Source organism: Quercus lobata, chromosome 2 (assembly GCF_001633185.2).
Source record: "Quercus lobata isolate SW786 chromosome 2, ValleyOak3.0 Primary Assembly, whole genome shotgun sequence".
Taxonomy (NCBI): domain Eukaryota; kingdom Viridiplantae; phylum Streptophyta; class Magnoliopsida; order Fagales; family Fagaceae; genus Quercus; species Quercus lobata.
Genome location: NC_044905.1, coordinates 97,791,225 through 97,806,471, shown reverse-complemented (window position 1 = coordinate 97,806,471; position 15,247 = coordinate 97,791,225). Strand labels below are relative to the sequence as shown.

At 34.8% G+C, this 15,247-nt stretch overlaps 1 protein-coding gene across 1 annotated transcript; it reads left to right on the top strand.

Annotated features, from left to right (window-relative positions):
• The first annotated feature begins 1,701 nt into the window (after positions 1 to 1,701).
• Positions 1,702 to 8,507, top strand: LOC115977432 (NADPH--cytochrome P450 reductase 2-like). The gene is made up of 18 exons (XM_031099273.1): positions 1,702 to 2,382; positions 2,495 to 2,554; positions 2,652 to 2,728; positions 2,842 to 2,899; positions 3,044 to 3,127; positions 3,247 to 3,283; positions 3,981 to 4,050; positions 4,171 to 4,365; positions 4,468 to 4,560; positions 4,794 to 5,025; positions 5,111 to 5,194; positions 5,279 to 5,430; positions 5,816 to 5,912; positions 6,210 to 6,359; positions 6,462 to 6,539; positions 6,895 to 7,017; positions 7,255 to 7,368; positions 7,986 to 8,507. Exons 1-18 carry the CDS (start codon positions 2,023 to 2,025, stop codon positions 8,064 to 8,066), a joined length of 2,145 nt encoding a protein of 714 aa, XP_030955133.1. The 5' UTR covers positions 1,702 to 2,022; the 3' UTR covers positions 8,067 to 8,507.
• The last annotated feature ends 6,740 nt before the right edge of the window (positions 8,508 to 15,247 follow it).

Genomic DNA, 15,247 nt, shown 5'->3' with positions numbered 1-15,247 from the left:
AAGAATGCGGCTCTGTCAGGTTCAGAGTTTTGAATGGCAGTAAGGGCAGCTTTTCCTGGATATTTTAGATTTTTCTTCCAAGTTTTAGTCCTATACCGCTTTTACCCCAAGTTTTTAGTCCTATACCGCTTTTACCCCTCTTTCCGGTAGGACTTTGGGTCTGCCGAGGACTGAACTGTCCTCGGCAGCATCTCAAAGCTATTTTGTCGAGCTTGAGCCATAGCCCTCCTCGACTTGGGCCTTTGGTTCCCCCACGGAAAAATGGGCCTGGCCCATAAATTACTTGGGCCCCACAATAAACTATGCACATCACTTAATTTTTGTATCACTCACAACTTTCAACAAATTAAAATATACTAAGGTAAGAATTATCTACCATTCATTATGTACTATTTTAAAATTCTTTAGTTGAATACAAATTACGCAGTTTTAAAAGTAACAAAATTAAATTTTAAAACTTTTTAAAAGTAACAAATTAAATCTTTAGCCTATATTGAACCCCAACACAATGTCGTACCCATTTCACTTAAATGAGTTAAAATTTAATTTGGCATTTTTTTCTGAAATTTTCGAGTTTAATTTGTTACTTTAAAAATATAGGGTTTATTTTGTATTTTTTAAAACCTCAAGGTTTATTATGCTAATTTTTAAATATGACCATTTATTTTGTTACATCTATAAATTATAGGATCAAAATATATTTTCAAGTAATTATAGGATCAAAGCCACCTTTCACTTGCCCCAGGAGGGGTGGCCCAGTTGGGAGAGATCCCACATGCAAGCATAAGGTCCCTTGTTCGAGTCGTGGCGGGTACCGTGTGGGAGGAGGGTTTCCTAGCTTGCATTGTGCCTCTCTTGCTGGCTCTCTTGGGGTGCTAGGGTGAGGTCTGTGGCGTCCCGGTCACAGTAGTTATGGCTCAATCCAACATTCCCTAACGGGGGGTGCCCCTATTAGGTCACGCCCTGGGGGTTAGTCACAAATGATCCCCCCCCCCCTTTATTCAGCAAAAAAAAAAAAAGCCACCTTTCACTTTCTCACTGCGGAGTGCTGACATCAATCTGAGCATATGACTTATTCACATGCCAAAAAAAAAAAGAAGAAGAAGAAGAATCTGACCAGAGAGTTTTAAGTTTTAACCATAGTTAAGTGTGGTGTTAGGTGGAATTGTGTTTTTGACTAGTCTGGGTTGGTAGGCGTCGTTGGTTCGTGTTTGTCTCTGCCTCTTCCTTTCTTTCTTTTTTGGTAACAAGAGTATTAAATAAATAGGAGAAACACACCGAAATTTGGCAAATAATTTGACAGATTATATCAGTGGCAGGGGAAAAAAAAAAAAAAAAGAGGGGGTAACATCCAAAATCTGAGACTTATTAAAATCTTATCAATATTAAAAAGAATATTGTCAAAATTTTTGTGTTTTTCCCAACAACAACGTGTAAGTTGTTATTATTTTTAATTTAAACCAATTCTAAAACCATTTTTTAAAAAACATTTAATGATACGAATCCGATATTTTCACATTTAAGAGTTGGAATTCAATATTTCTACGGATTTTAAGCAACGAGCTGTAATAGAATCTAATTTAAGCTATATTACTTAGCTATAGTAACATTCTAATAATAACTTGTTTTCTAAAATTTGTTGCCAAATTAATCATTATATAAAGAAAATTATGTACGCCTTTAGAAATTCACTTTCTCACCCACACATACACACTCTGACCTTCAAGTTTCACAATAAAAACCAAGAGTTTCCTCTCCTAACTTCCCAATTTCCAAGTACCTTTCTCTCATAAGTCTGAGGAGCTTGGAGTCTCTCTCTTCCAACTACTCTACACCCACCAACCACCAACACTCTCCTAAATACAGACTCCTTCTCCTCTCATCTCCATTTATATTCTCACATTCATTTTTCTCTTTGCACCGGAATTCCAAACTGACCTGTCTTTCATATATAATTTGCTACGGATTCCGGTGGCACTATCAAAACCCAGAACAACAACAACAACAACAAAACAGAACTAAATGCAACCATCGTCATCGTCATCGTCATCGTCGAACTCAATGAAAGTGTCGCCGATGGATCTGATGTCGGCAATTATTAAAGGGAAGTTCGACCCGTCCAACGTGTCGTCGGCCAACGATGTCGCTTCCATTATGTTCGAGAATCGGGAGATGGTGATGATTCTCACGACCTCGATCGCGGTCTTGATCGGCTGCGTCGTCGTTTTGATTTGGCGCAGATCCAGCAGCTCTCAACCTTCGTTGCCGGTGCTTCCTAAGCCGTTGATCGTGAAAGAGGAGGAGGTCGAAGTTGACGATGGCACGAAGAAAGTCACCATCTTCTTCGGCACTCAGACCGGCACTGCCGAAGGCTTCGCCAAGGTTCGCAAAGCCAAAACAACCTCTCTTCGTATCTATAATATATGAATTTGAATTTGAATTTGAATTTCTGTTTGCTTAGGTTCTTATGGTGGTTGTTGTTGTTTCATTTCAGGCTTTAGCTGAGGAGGCCAAAGCGCGGTACGAGAAAGCCTCGTTTAAAGTTGTTGATTTGGTATGTCTGTGTATATGTGGTTGAGGTTTTTCTGGAGTGGAGTGTTTTTTTTCTGGTATTGGAAAATTGACGTTGGTATTGTTGGAATGGACTATAGGATGACTATGCCGGCGATGACGAAGAATACGAGGAGAAATTGAAGAAAGAGAGTTTGGCTTTCTTCTTCTTGGCCACGTGAGTTCCTATGCTATGCCTATGCTTTTTCTTTTTCTTTTTTGGTTTGGGTTTTATTTTTTATTTTTTCAAAAAAACAAATAAAAATATTTGGTTTAATTGGGTTGGCGTAGATATGGAGATGGTGAGCCTACAGACAATGCAGCGAGGTTCTATAAGTGGTTTACAGAGGTAATTTTTTTTTTTTTTAAATTATTGTGGTTCAAGAATTTTATTGGATTTGTCAATTATTTTGAATTACCATATTATAGAGCCTAATTAGCAATCACATCAATAATTTTTTTTTAATTTTTTAATTTGTGGTTGTGGGTATAGGGGAATGAGAGAGGGGAGTGGCTACAGAACCTTAAATACGGAGTGTTTGGTCTTGGCAACAGGCAGTACGAGCATTTCAACAAGGTTTGCATTTTAGATTCTTGTTTAATATTTGCATACGTGTATCTATAGTTTATAGCTGGTACTTTTTGGCGTGTAATGGTCGGCATTTTAATTCATGTTTATTATTGCTGGGAAAACAGGTTGCCAATGTTGTGGATGAGGTCCTTTCTGCCCAGGGTATGCTTTTATGTTTCTTTTTATGCATCTTTGATTGAGACTTTTATGAGTTTGTGGATTATGAGATGCTTTACTCTGATATGGTTTTTGATAAATCAAATGGAATGCTAGGTTATTGCAAAATTGCAATTATATGTAAAGCATGTTAGTTTGTTAACCAGCTTGTACTATTACCACTAAGAATGTATATCGAGCCCTATTTTGGATTCATTTTCTCTGGAATGTATAGCTAGTTTTGAAGCATGCATTGATCTACCTACCTTGTGAGCCTACCTTCCTTGCAGCCTTCAGTAAGCAATTGCAGCAGATATACATCATAAACATACACAACTATGCTATTACATGGGTTTGGCCATTAACAAATTGTGTATCTTTTGCATTCTTAATGCCTTTCTGTTCATCTAGCATGCAGTTATGGGTTATAAATGTCAGAGTTAAGTTATTTTATAGAAGCGGAATGATGTGACTAACTAGCCCAACTTAGTAAACCATAAATCTGCAAAGTGAATAATCAAAATTAAGACTGATGGAGATGCTTGAAGATGAATGTTATCCATCTTTGCAATAGGGTATTTGCATTTGAAAGTTTTACTGACATGGTGTATATATTCATATGCTTTCTCATTGGTCTTCCTAGAATTTTTTAAAACTTAGCAGAAATTCTAAGCGAACATAATTATTTTTGTTGCATTTTCAGGTGGGAAACGCCTTGTCCCAGTGGGTCTTGGAGATGATGATCAATGCATTGAGGATGACTTCACTGCATGGTATTGGGAACTTGAATTGCAATGTTGATCCACAGCACAAGCTTTGTTTCTACCCTTTTTATTTTGGTTCAGTATTTTTAAACCAATACATTTTTCTGAGTTGATTGTTACCATGTCTAGGAGGGAATTGGTGTGGCCTGAATTGGATCAGTTGCTTCGAGATGATGATGATCCAACAACAGTTACCACCCCTTACACTGCTGCTGTGTTGGAATATCGGGTTGTGTTCCATGACTCTGCAGCTGCATCAGCAGATGATAAAAGTTGGGCTAATGCAAATGGACATGCTGTGTATGATGCTCAGCATCCATGCAGGTATGAACGAAATAACTACTTTCTGGATTTTGAGTTTGCATACTTGATTCTATTTTTTTAGTCTGTAGTCTAACGTATGTATAAGTTGTTTGCTGCATGTAGATCTAATGTGGCTGTGAGAAAGGAGCTTCACACTTCTGAATCTGATCGTTCTTGCATCCACCTGGAATTTGATATTTCTGGCACTGGACTTTCGTAAGTTGTCTTTTGTGTTCCCACTTTTTTTAGCTGAGTGTTTTGATTAGTTGCTTTAGTGTGAATGTATTGTTAAATGGTGTAATTACAATGTTCCCGTAGATTTATCATCTATCTCTTGTTTACTGAAAATAGCTGCAACTTGAAGATTAACAAAAAAGAGAAAGAAATGCTTGTGCATTTATAATGCATTAATATTTTCCTCATGTAGTCATACTTGTGTTCTTTCTCAGATATGAAACTGGGGATCATGTTGGTGTTTACTGTGAGAATCTAAGTGAAGTTGTAGACGAGGCATTGAACATATTGGGTTTGTCACCAGATACTTATTTCTCTGTCCACACTGATAAAGAGGATGGTACACCATTTGGTGGAAGCTCAAGCTCCTTGCCACCTCCTTTCCCACCTTGTACCATAAGAACAGCATTGACTCGATATGCTGATCTTTTAAGTTCACCCAAAAAGGTTTGTTTTTGGTCAATGTGCCATATGTATGTGAAATTAGTTCATTATTTTGAATAATTAACAAACTTAGTTCATATGTTATCAGTCTGCCCTACTCGCTTTAGCAGCTCATGCTTCTGATCCAACCGAAGCTGACCGATTAAGACATCTTGCATCACCTGCTGGAAAGGTTGTGAATACTCTAATATGAAAATTTGTCCTTTGTTTAGCTTCTTATTGTACACGGGATAACTTTTGCTGTAAACCTGTACAGGATGAATATGCACAATGGATGGTTGCTAGTCAGAGAAGCCTTCTTGAGGTCATGGCTGAATTTCCATCAGCAAGGCCCCCACTTGGTGTCTTCTTTGCAGCAGTTGCCCCACGCTTGCAGCCCAGATACTATTCAATCTCATCATCCCCAAGGTACATGTACATGTCTTCTGAGTTTTTAGTTTTCCCTTTTCTTTCTTGGGAAAATCAGAAAGTATCAACTCCAACCATGTTCTTCGGAGGTGGTGGTTTTCTGTTACATGTGCAGTAGGATGGAGAGCCATTGCTCCGTCTGAAGTACCAAAAACAAAGTTCACCCTGACAAAGGATGTTTTGATATATTTAGATATTAAATTATTGTGATTACAATAGAGGAAGGGAACTTCACTAGGTGCAAAGGATGTTTTAACGTGGGAATACAATGTAGTATTTGTGACTCTGTGACTTGTGTTTAACTACCAGGCACTCTCTTTCTGTAGTTTCATTTACATTCCTCTCTATTTTTTATTTTCTAACAATAGCCAAATATTTTCTGCAGGATGGCTCCATCACGGATTCATGTTACTTGTGCATTAGTTTACGAGAAAACACCAACAGGACGGGTTCACAGAGGAGTGTGTTCTACCTGGATGAAGGTACTTGGTTTGTTTATATTAAATCTTTCCATTTTTTTGTTGAGAAGTTTTACAAACAAGATGAACATTGGAAACAGGATATATATATATATATATATATTTGTGTCAATACTCTAGTTCTGGGGGATGTTGATTTGTGTATACATGTGTATGTATATTTACTTTTTAGTTTTTACATATCATCTTGTGATTTTCTTTTTTAGATTGATTCTTTTGTCAATGAGCAATCTAATTTTGGTGGTGGTATATATGTCAATTGATATCTTATGGTGCTACTCTTTTCATTGTTCCTTCCAGAATGCTGTGCCCCTGGAGAAAAGTCATGATTGCAGTTGGGCTCCTATTTTTGTTAGGCAATCAAACTTCAAACTCCCAGCAGATACTAAAGTGCCTATTATCATGATTGGCCCTGGCACAGGATTGGCTCCTTTCAGGGGTTTCCTCCAGGTTTTACTTTCAAGCTTGATGTTCAGTCACTTTGCTCCTTGTTGATCATATTGCACATGTTAGCTGAGCTAACTGCAAGCAATTATGTAATAACTTTTTCAGGAAAGATTAGCTCTGAAAGAAGCTGGAGCAGAACTGGGACCCTCCATCTTTTTCTTTGGATGCAGGAACCGTAGAATGGTGAGACATGAACCTATAAAATTTTATTCTCCAAAAAAAAGAAAAACTACAGGGGCTGTTTGGTAGACTTGTTTAAACATATGTTTTCAGTTTTTAAACAACATTACATGTATTTTTACATATTTTTTTACTCACACGTATTTCTACACATATTTTTAAACCACGTGTTTTCAAACAGATGTACCAAAATTCTAAAAAAACAGATGTACCAAAATTCCAAAAAACCAGATGTACCAAACACCTTCTGCGTTTCTATAATGTTCTACAAAGTTCCATGGCTCAGTGGGTGGGTGGGTGGTGGGTGTTAGGTATGCGTGCAAGTCAATCACAATAACTACATTTCTTTTTTGTTCAGGATTATATTTATGAAGATGAGCTGAACACCTTTGTTGAGACTGGAGCTCTCTCCGAGCTGGTTGTTGCCTTCTCACGTGAGGGACCCACCAAGGAGTATGTGCAGCATAAAATTATGGAGAAGGTATTGGACCCATTTCATTCTCACCTACCCCAACTCTAATATCCCACGATTAAATTTTAATTAATCTACTAGCCGATGAACGCTAACTCAACTGGCACCTCCTCCCCTGGCAAGTTCTAGGTGAAGGGTGGAGTCTTGGGTTCATGTTCTTATTAAATACGTGTGTAACTTACCAATAAAAAAATTAATTAGTTGACTAAATAGAAGCATTAAGCCATGTTTGTTATGTGTATACAGGCCTCGGATATTTGGAACCTGGTCTCTCAAGGAGGTTATATTTATGTATGTGGTGATGCCAAAGGCATGGCTAGAGATGTCCATAGAACTCTTCATACCATTGCTCAAGAACAGGTATGTCCACTTGGATGAATTCTGACCGCTGAATTTATTGATTTGATAGATACACGTGTGGTGTTGAAGCTGCCAGTACCTACCCACTATAAAACCGACCCAGTTAAAGAATTACAACCACCCATGGCATTATTGTATATGCTAAAATAATATTTATGTCATAAACAAAAAAGTAGTGTTTTATATGGTGAAGGCCCACGTAGGGTGGTAATTGGCTTGTTTTTTTTATGAGACTGGAGGCCCCATTAGAGTCACACATTTCTCAAAAGTAATCAATAAGTCTGAGGATACAATAATTTTCTTAATTTATTTATATTTACTAGTTTATCAAAAAAAAATTTATTTATATTTACTACAGTTGAAGTGGTATATTATGGTTTGGTGATGTGATGTCATAAAATGGCACAACTCGTGGCAAGTTGTGAGTGGTAGAACCATAGAAGTGTCTCCACATGGACCCACCATCACACGCAAAAGTTATGCCATTTTATGTGGTCGTAGCATTACTTTTTTCCAATCATATGAAAAAATTTGTGGCTAGAATTATTGATGTTGAATTGGATTTCTAGTATTTGAAACACCTGACTAATCAGGCTCATTGACTTGTGAATTTTCAGGGATCTCTTGACAGCTCCAAAGCTGAGAGCATGATAAAGAATCTGCAAATGACTGGTAGGTATCTACGTGATGTATGGTGATTATTGTTCCTCCATTTGGAAGAGGAGGAAGAAACCTATAGGAATTTGCCGTAAAATACAAAGCAGCAAGGGGCCACATTGTTTGGGGGTTAGATAAACATTGTGGGGCTCTAATTTGATGCCTTTCAATTACCACCATTTACTACCTTGCAAGGACAATTGGACATGTTGTCTCCCTAGAAGTCGGTTTTGTGATTCTTTTTTTACCTCTACCTTTTGAAGGATTCTTTTGTTCTTGTAATTTAAATATATACATAATAATATATAATAATTATCATTAGGCATATGAGTAATGGATTGGGCTCTAATATTCCTTGTATGAAATGAACCAACAAGATGGTTCAGATGACAAACAAACAATGTTCTCCTTTTATGTAATTGTATTGCATGGATTGAAAACTTGGTATCTGAACTAAACGAAGTTCTTATTGTCATGACTTATGAATTATGATATAGTTACAATATTGGAGATTTCTGAGATGTGGGTCACATTTATTTATTGTTTTCTGATTTCCTTGAATTAGACCATCAATTGGGAAGGTTTCTCCCACTAGGTTTTACATATAACAACCTTGGGATCTCAGAGAATTCAAGTTGAATATAATTTCACAAATGTCTCATGCACCAGATCTAATGCGATGATATGTGATCAAAAGATGACACATGCAATTATCACATTGGTAATCAGTAGCGGCTCCAGAAATTTTTCTCAGGGTGTTCTTTAAGAAGCATATCTAATAAAAAAAGAAATTCATATATTGACAATAACAACAATAAAAAAAAAACACTCAAATATATAAAGTTTACAATTGTTTTCTACGAGTTTTTATATTTTGAAATCAGTGCATGAGACCATTATCAATTCTACAAGTTATATTTCTTTCAATATACACAATCAAACAATCATTCATTCACTGAATGTAGAACAAATTATAGAGTAAAATTTAATTTTATTAGCATAAAAAAATTGAAGGTGTTCCAAAATTTTTTTTAAAAGGTAGACAAATAAAAAATTTTAAATTATTATTATATATAAAAAAAATCAGGTCAGGACCATCTTGACCTTAAGGTGGCACCGCCCCTGTTGGTAATGATAAGGGCCCGTCCAAAAATAGACGGCCAACGAGCGAAGTCCAAATTCGGGAAGTATGAAGAAAAAAACAACTGATTTGGTATCAAGAGAATAGTCAAAACTAGATTTGGAGCCAGAGACAGCGGTTGAATAGTTGAAGAAATTGATAAACAAGAGACATCACTGAACCTAGACATGAACATATTAATTCTTTTTTCTTTTATGAGAAAGAGACATGAACTTATTGAGGTGGCTGATAATGATATAATAATGGACAAACTGCAACTTGCCAACCAGTTAATGATTTTGATGATGCAACTGTTCTAAAGCAATTTAATAATTAAAAAAAAATCATTTATTGGTAGAAGTATCTCGTTTTCATGTTCCAAATATGTAATTAGACTTATGGAATATATATTTATTTAAAAAATCTCATGTTTTCAAAGTCGAAATTGAATTTTTAATAAACAAATAAATAAAATCAGTGAGTTTAGCTCGAGAAGAGATTCAAACCCAAGCCAACTGTGCTACTGTCAATTTGAGAGTTTGGTTATGATTATGTAATTAAATAAATAGTATAAAGGCATAGTAGTGTACATTTTTATACCTTTGTCATATTTACAACTTCAAGTCTTTCTCTAGGTTTCTCTTTCAAGCAAAATTAAAATTTAGATTCACAATTGCCTAGTATTTTTCTCCTAAAAGAAAGAAAGCATTTTCCTTTTGATTTCTTAACTTCCTCCTATTCTTTAAGAAACCTTCCTTCCTGTAATAAGTTTATATGGTGGTCTATTCATGAAAATATATACTAGTTGTAAGGACGCGATTCGTGACGGACCGTAACAGTGTCGGGTTCGCACGTGAAAAGGCCCCTAACAATATCATTTGTAGAGCGTGGGTTTGAAAGGCTAGGCCCTGGTTGACAGGCGGTGGGTTTTCGCGGTGTTCGTGCGAGCTTAAGTTTCCCTACACCCCTGGAGTCTTTCTCCTGGAGGTGGGCTGGGAGGCTCTGGTTTCTGGCCATTTTTCCCAACCCCCCAATCGGTGCACCTTCCTTTTTATTATATAGTCCGTCTTGGCTGATCCTGACCCTCCACTTGTAGGTCAGGCAGGAGCTTGTTCCTGTGTCCATCCCATCAACTGTCCCGTCTAACTTTCTATTAGTTGCATGGATCGACGTTTGCACCGCCCAAACGTCTTTTCTCATTAACCAGCTCTGGGTATTGGCAGGTGCATTTACTGAAGGGGGTGGGACGCAATTTCCTTGGTCCGAGTTCACACCCTGCTTCCCTATGGGCCCCATTCCGTTCACATCCCCTTGAGGGGGCTGTTTGGTGATTGCCTACACCTGGGTGTTGGTCTTCCTGCTGAAGCTATTGAATGCCGAGGACAGGGTAAGTTCTCAGCCGTTCCCCTTGCTACCTCGGCCGCCGAGCACTCGTCTTCGGCACGGGCCCTGGGCCCAGATAAAGTTTGGGCCGGACTGCAGAACTCTCGGACCCACACTAGTAATAAATAAATAAATTTTTTTATTGAAATTAGTGTGATTGATAGATTTTTTTTGATGAATATGTGATTGATAGAATTAGGACGTTTGAACTTGCACAATTAAATGTTTCAGTCTTTGTCAAAAAGCCTAACATTAAAGATGTTTAAGATTTTTTTTTTTCCTCGTAATATTGTAGTACGAAACAGTTCATATTCGATAACTGGTCATATTTAGTGTCTCGGGATTGAATTTTATATTATATATTATATCATATTATACACTACCCTATATAATAAAAGTTAAGTTTAAAAGCCGTGGTTATACCAAGTGGCTATTTTCACTAATTAGTGAATTAAGTATATATTTTTTGTTAGGATATATTTCCTCAATTAGGGGATAATATTTAAGAACTATTTAATTTAAGTAGAACTTTATCATAACAAATTTAAATTCTATTCAAAGTAAAAGTCTATTATAAAAAAATTTTAAGCTTAAATCTCATACAACAGCTGACATATTCTTTCTAAAAATTAAAAAAAAAAAAATGTTTTGAGTAAGAGATAGGACTTACAAATAATTTAAAATAAATTTAAATTCTATTCAAATTAAAAAACTATTATCAAACATTTCTAAACTTAAATCTCACAAGGCCCACGTTTTTGTTTTTACCTCAAGTTGCATGATTTAACATCATATTATCATATCATATCATAGACATATAATAAAAGTTGAGCTTAAAAGCTGTGGTTGAGCCAAGTGACTATTTTTACTAATTAGTAAATTAATTATATTTTTTTTGTTAGGATATATTTTCTTAATTAGGGGATAATATTAAACAACTATTTAATTTGGGTAAAACTTTATCATTTAAATTTCAACAAATTTAAATTCGATTCAAACTAAAAGTCTATTATTAAAAATTTCTAAACTCAAAATCTTATACAATAGCCTACATTTTCTTTCTAAAAAAAAAAAAAACCGTGTTTTGATTAAGGGATAAGATTTAAAAATAATTTAAAACAAATTTAAATTCTATTCAAATTTAAAGTCTATTATCAAACATTTCTAAACTTAAATCCCACACAATCCACATTTTTGTTTTTGTTTTTCCTCAAGTTGCATGATTTAACATTATATCATTTCATCATATACTATATAATAAAAGTTGGGCTTAAAAGTCGTAGTTGCGTCAAGTAGCTATTCTCACTAATTAGTAAATTAATTAATTATATATATATATATATATATTAGGATATATTTCCTTAATTAGGGGTGTAAGGACTAGATTTGAATTCCTAGTCCAACACGTAGATGGACTTAGGCCCAAAATAATGAATTTGTAGAGAATGGGTTAGAAAACTGGGCTTTAGTTAACCAAACAACAAGTTAGATAGGTTTGATGATAGAAGAATGAAAATGCATTAGTGTAAACTGAAGAAAGAACGTCCTCGACAAAATCTGAGGACACTGGTTCTTATATAAAGTTCTTAGGTAACGTTACAAATTTGATTGTAGACGGATACAGTGTTTCTTTCCTGGATTTTCTAATCCCTCTTTCTCACCCACCCCCTCTCCTTTTATATTGTCTTTCCTTTTCATCTCCACCTTCTACGTGCATGCTACACGGTTAGTTTGGATACTTGTCCTATCAGCACTCCTCATATGTCCTTATGTAGTAATTGTAAGGCTAAAATCTATTGTTCAAGCAACACCTCCAAATTAATGTGGCCAGAAAGTTAGCTGTAGTGCATTTAATGCGGAAGCAGCAGCTTTCACCTAAGATATTTTGGGGCTCCTCTGATATCTCTGCAATGCTTGTCCCCCCCAACTGACTTTTTGGGGTCATCACCCTTTCTGATAAACCATCTTCCAGGACCTCGACTTAGTCTGGCTGAGGACGTTTTCATCCCTGGCACATTCTCTGGAGCTATTATGACCAAATTCCACCTTTCCATTTTTCAACACAGTCTCTTCTAATGAAGGCTCCTCCTCCTCGTGCGGGTTCTTGTCCTCGACTTGGGCCACAGACCCAATATGCGGGTAGATAATGAACCTCAGGACCCAAGGGCCCTACAAGGGGATAATATTTAACGAATGTTTAATTTAGGTAAAATTTTATTAATTAAATTTCAACAAATTTAAATTCTATTCAAACTAAAAGTCTATTATAAAAAATTTCTAAACTTAAAAAATATACAACAACCCACATTTTCTTTATATATATATATATATATATATATATATATTGTAAGGACGCAATTTGGGTCCTTAGCTGAAAGGATAAATGAACGTAGGCCCAAACAGCCCAATACAAAGAATTTGTAGAGAGTGGATTGGAAAACTGAGTTTAAATGAGTTAGATAACAAGTAAAGTAGGTTCAGATAACAAGAAAAGGAAGATAGATTGATTTAAACTAAAGAAAATCGTTTTCGGCACAGTCCAAAGAGATCAGTTCTTATATATTACTCTCTAGTTTGATTACAAATTTAGTTCTTGATTGCTACAGTATTTTTCTCTTGATTTCTGGATCCCCTTTGCAAGAAGGGTCTCTTGCATTATATATCTCCCTTTGAATGATCTGGACCTTCCATTTGTTGATCATCCAAGCCACTACTTGAGTGCTTGTCCCATTGGACACTCTCTTTGACCCTCTGTGAGTTAGGGCAACCAAGGGAGCACTGTTTAGGGGTTTTCTCTACATAAATGCAGTTAGAAAGTTAGCTGCAGAGCATTCAATGCGGTGACAGCATCTTTCCCTTAGATATTTCCTAGCTCCCATTCTCCCCATACATTTATGACGCATGTATTTATCAATGGCCAAAATACCACATTTTTTGGAAATTTTTAGCAAAAATACACTATTTCGGAAATAAATGCAAACTACCACTTTTTCCAGAACTCGAGTTTCAGAAACTCGAGTTCCTCATCAGTTCTGCCACCATGGCACTGCTAAGTTGGATTTGTGCGATTAAAAAAAATTATGTGGTACTTAAGCTTGGTAAACTCGAGTACCATGCAACACAATACTCGAGTATACCAAGCTCGAGTACCTTTTATAAATAAAATGCAGAAAATTTTATTTCTACAGTACTCGAGTTTACCAAACTCGAGTATCGTGTAATTTTTTTTTTTTGTTTGGGGATAATCAACAAATAAACATAAAGATAAAAATAAGTAGCTTTTTTTAAGTTTTTATTTATTTAAATAGAAGCATTGTAAAATATAGATATTTTAATTTCGAAATATGAATTTAATTTCTACATTAATTAAAATTATTCATTGTTTTCTCATAAAAATTGTTCACTGTTTTCTGTATAAACAATTTCTACGATTTTGCATAAAATTATTTTCTTTTCAGCATTATTTAAGAAATTGTTCGCTCTCTTTTTTGTATAAATTATTTTCTATTCACTATTTAAAAAATTGTTCACTGTTTTCTCATAAAACACCTAGTGAAATCGTGTTTTCTAAATTTAAACGCCAAATCTGAATGCTTTTTCATGTTTGAATTTCGCAATAATCGAATATATTTTTCTGCATTGATAAAATCTGTTTCTACATTAATAAGATTTTCTCTCTGCACATCATATTTACTATATATTCAAATCTGCTTACTGCATTCATAAAATCTGTTTTTTGCATTTATTAAAACTGTTCACTGTTTTCTCATAAAAATTGTTCACTGTTTTCTGCATAAACTATTTCTAGCATTCTGCATAAAATTATTTTCTGTTCAGCATTATTTAAAAAATTGTTCACTCTCTTTTATGCGTATATTATTTTCTGTTCACTATTTAAAAAATTGTTCGCTGTTTTCTCATAAAACACCTAGTGAAATCGTGTTTTCTAAATTTAAAAACCAAATCTGAATGCTTTTTCATGTTTAAATTTCACAATAATCGAATTTGTTTTTCTGCATTGATAAAATCTGTTTCTAAGTTAATAAAATTTGCTCTTTACACATCATGTTTACTATATATTCGAATTTGCTTACTGCATTCATAAAATCTGTTTTTTGCATTAAGTAAAACTGTTCACTGTTTTCTCATAAAAATTGTTCACTGCTTTCTGCATAAACTGTTTTTAGCATTGGCGCAATTATTGCACTTAAATGGTTTTTGTGTTTTTTAAAATATGTAACCATATGAATAATGGACAAACTCCATGAAAGAAAAATGAATGATTCATATAAATCACCTAATGGTAAATGCCTCGAAAAATTTGAATTTGTAAAAAAGTTCGAATTAGTTGAATGTAGAATTGTTCACTAAGTAAAACTATTTTCTGCATTAAGTAAAAATGTTCACTGTTTTCTCATGAAAATTGTTCACTATTTTCTGCATAAACTATTTCTAGTATTCTGCATAAAATTATTTTCTGTTCAGCATTATTTAAAAAATTGTTTACTCTCTTTTCTGCGTAAATTATTCTCTGTTCAATGTTTAAAAAATTGTTCGCTATTTTCTCGTAAAACACTTAGTGAAATCATGTTTTCTAAATTTAAACACCAAATCTAAATGTTTTTTCATGTTTGAATTTCACAATGATCGAATCTATTTTTCTGCATTGATAAAATCTGTTTCTACATTAATAAAATTTGCTCTCTACACATCATGTTT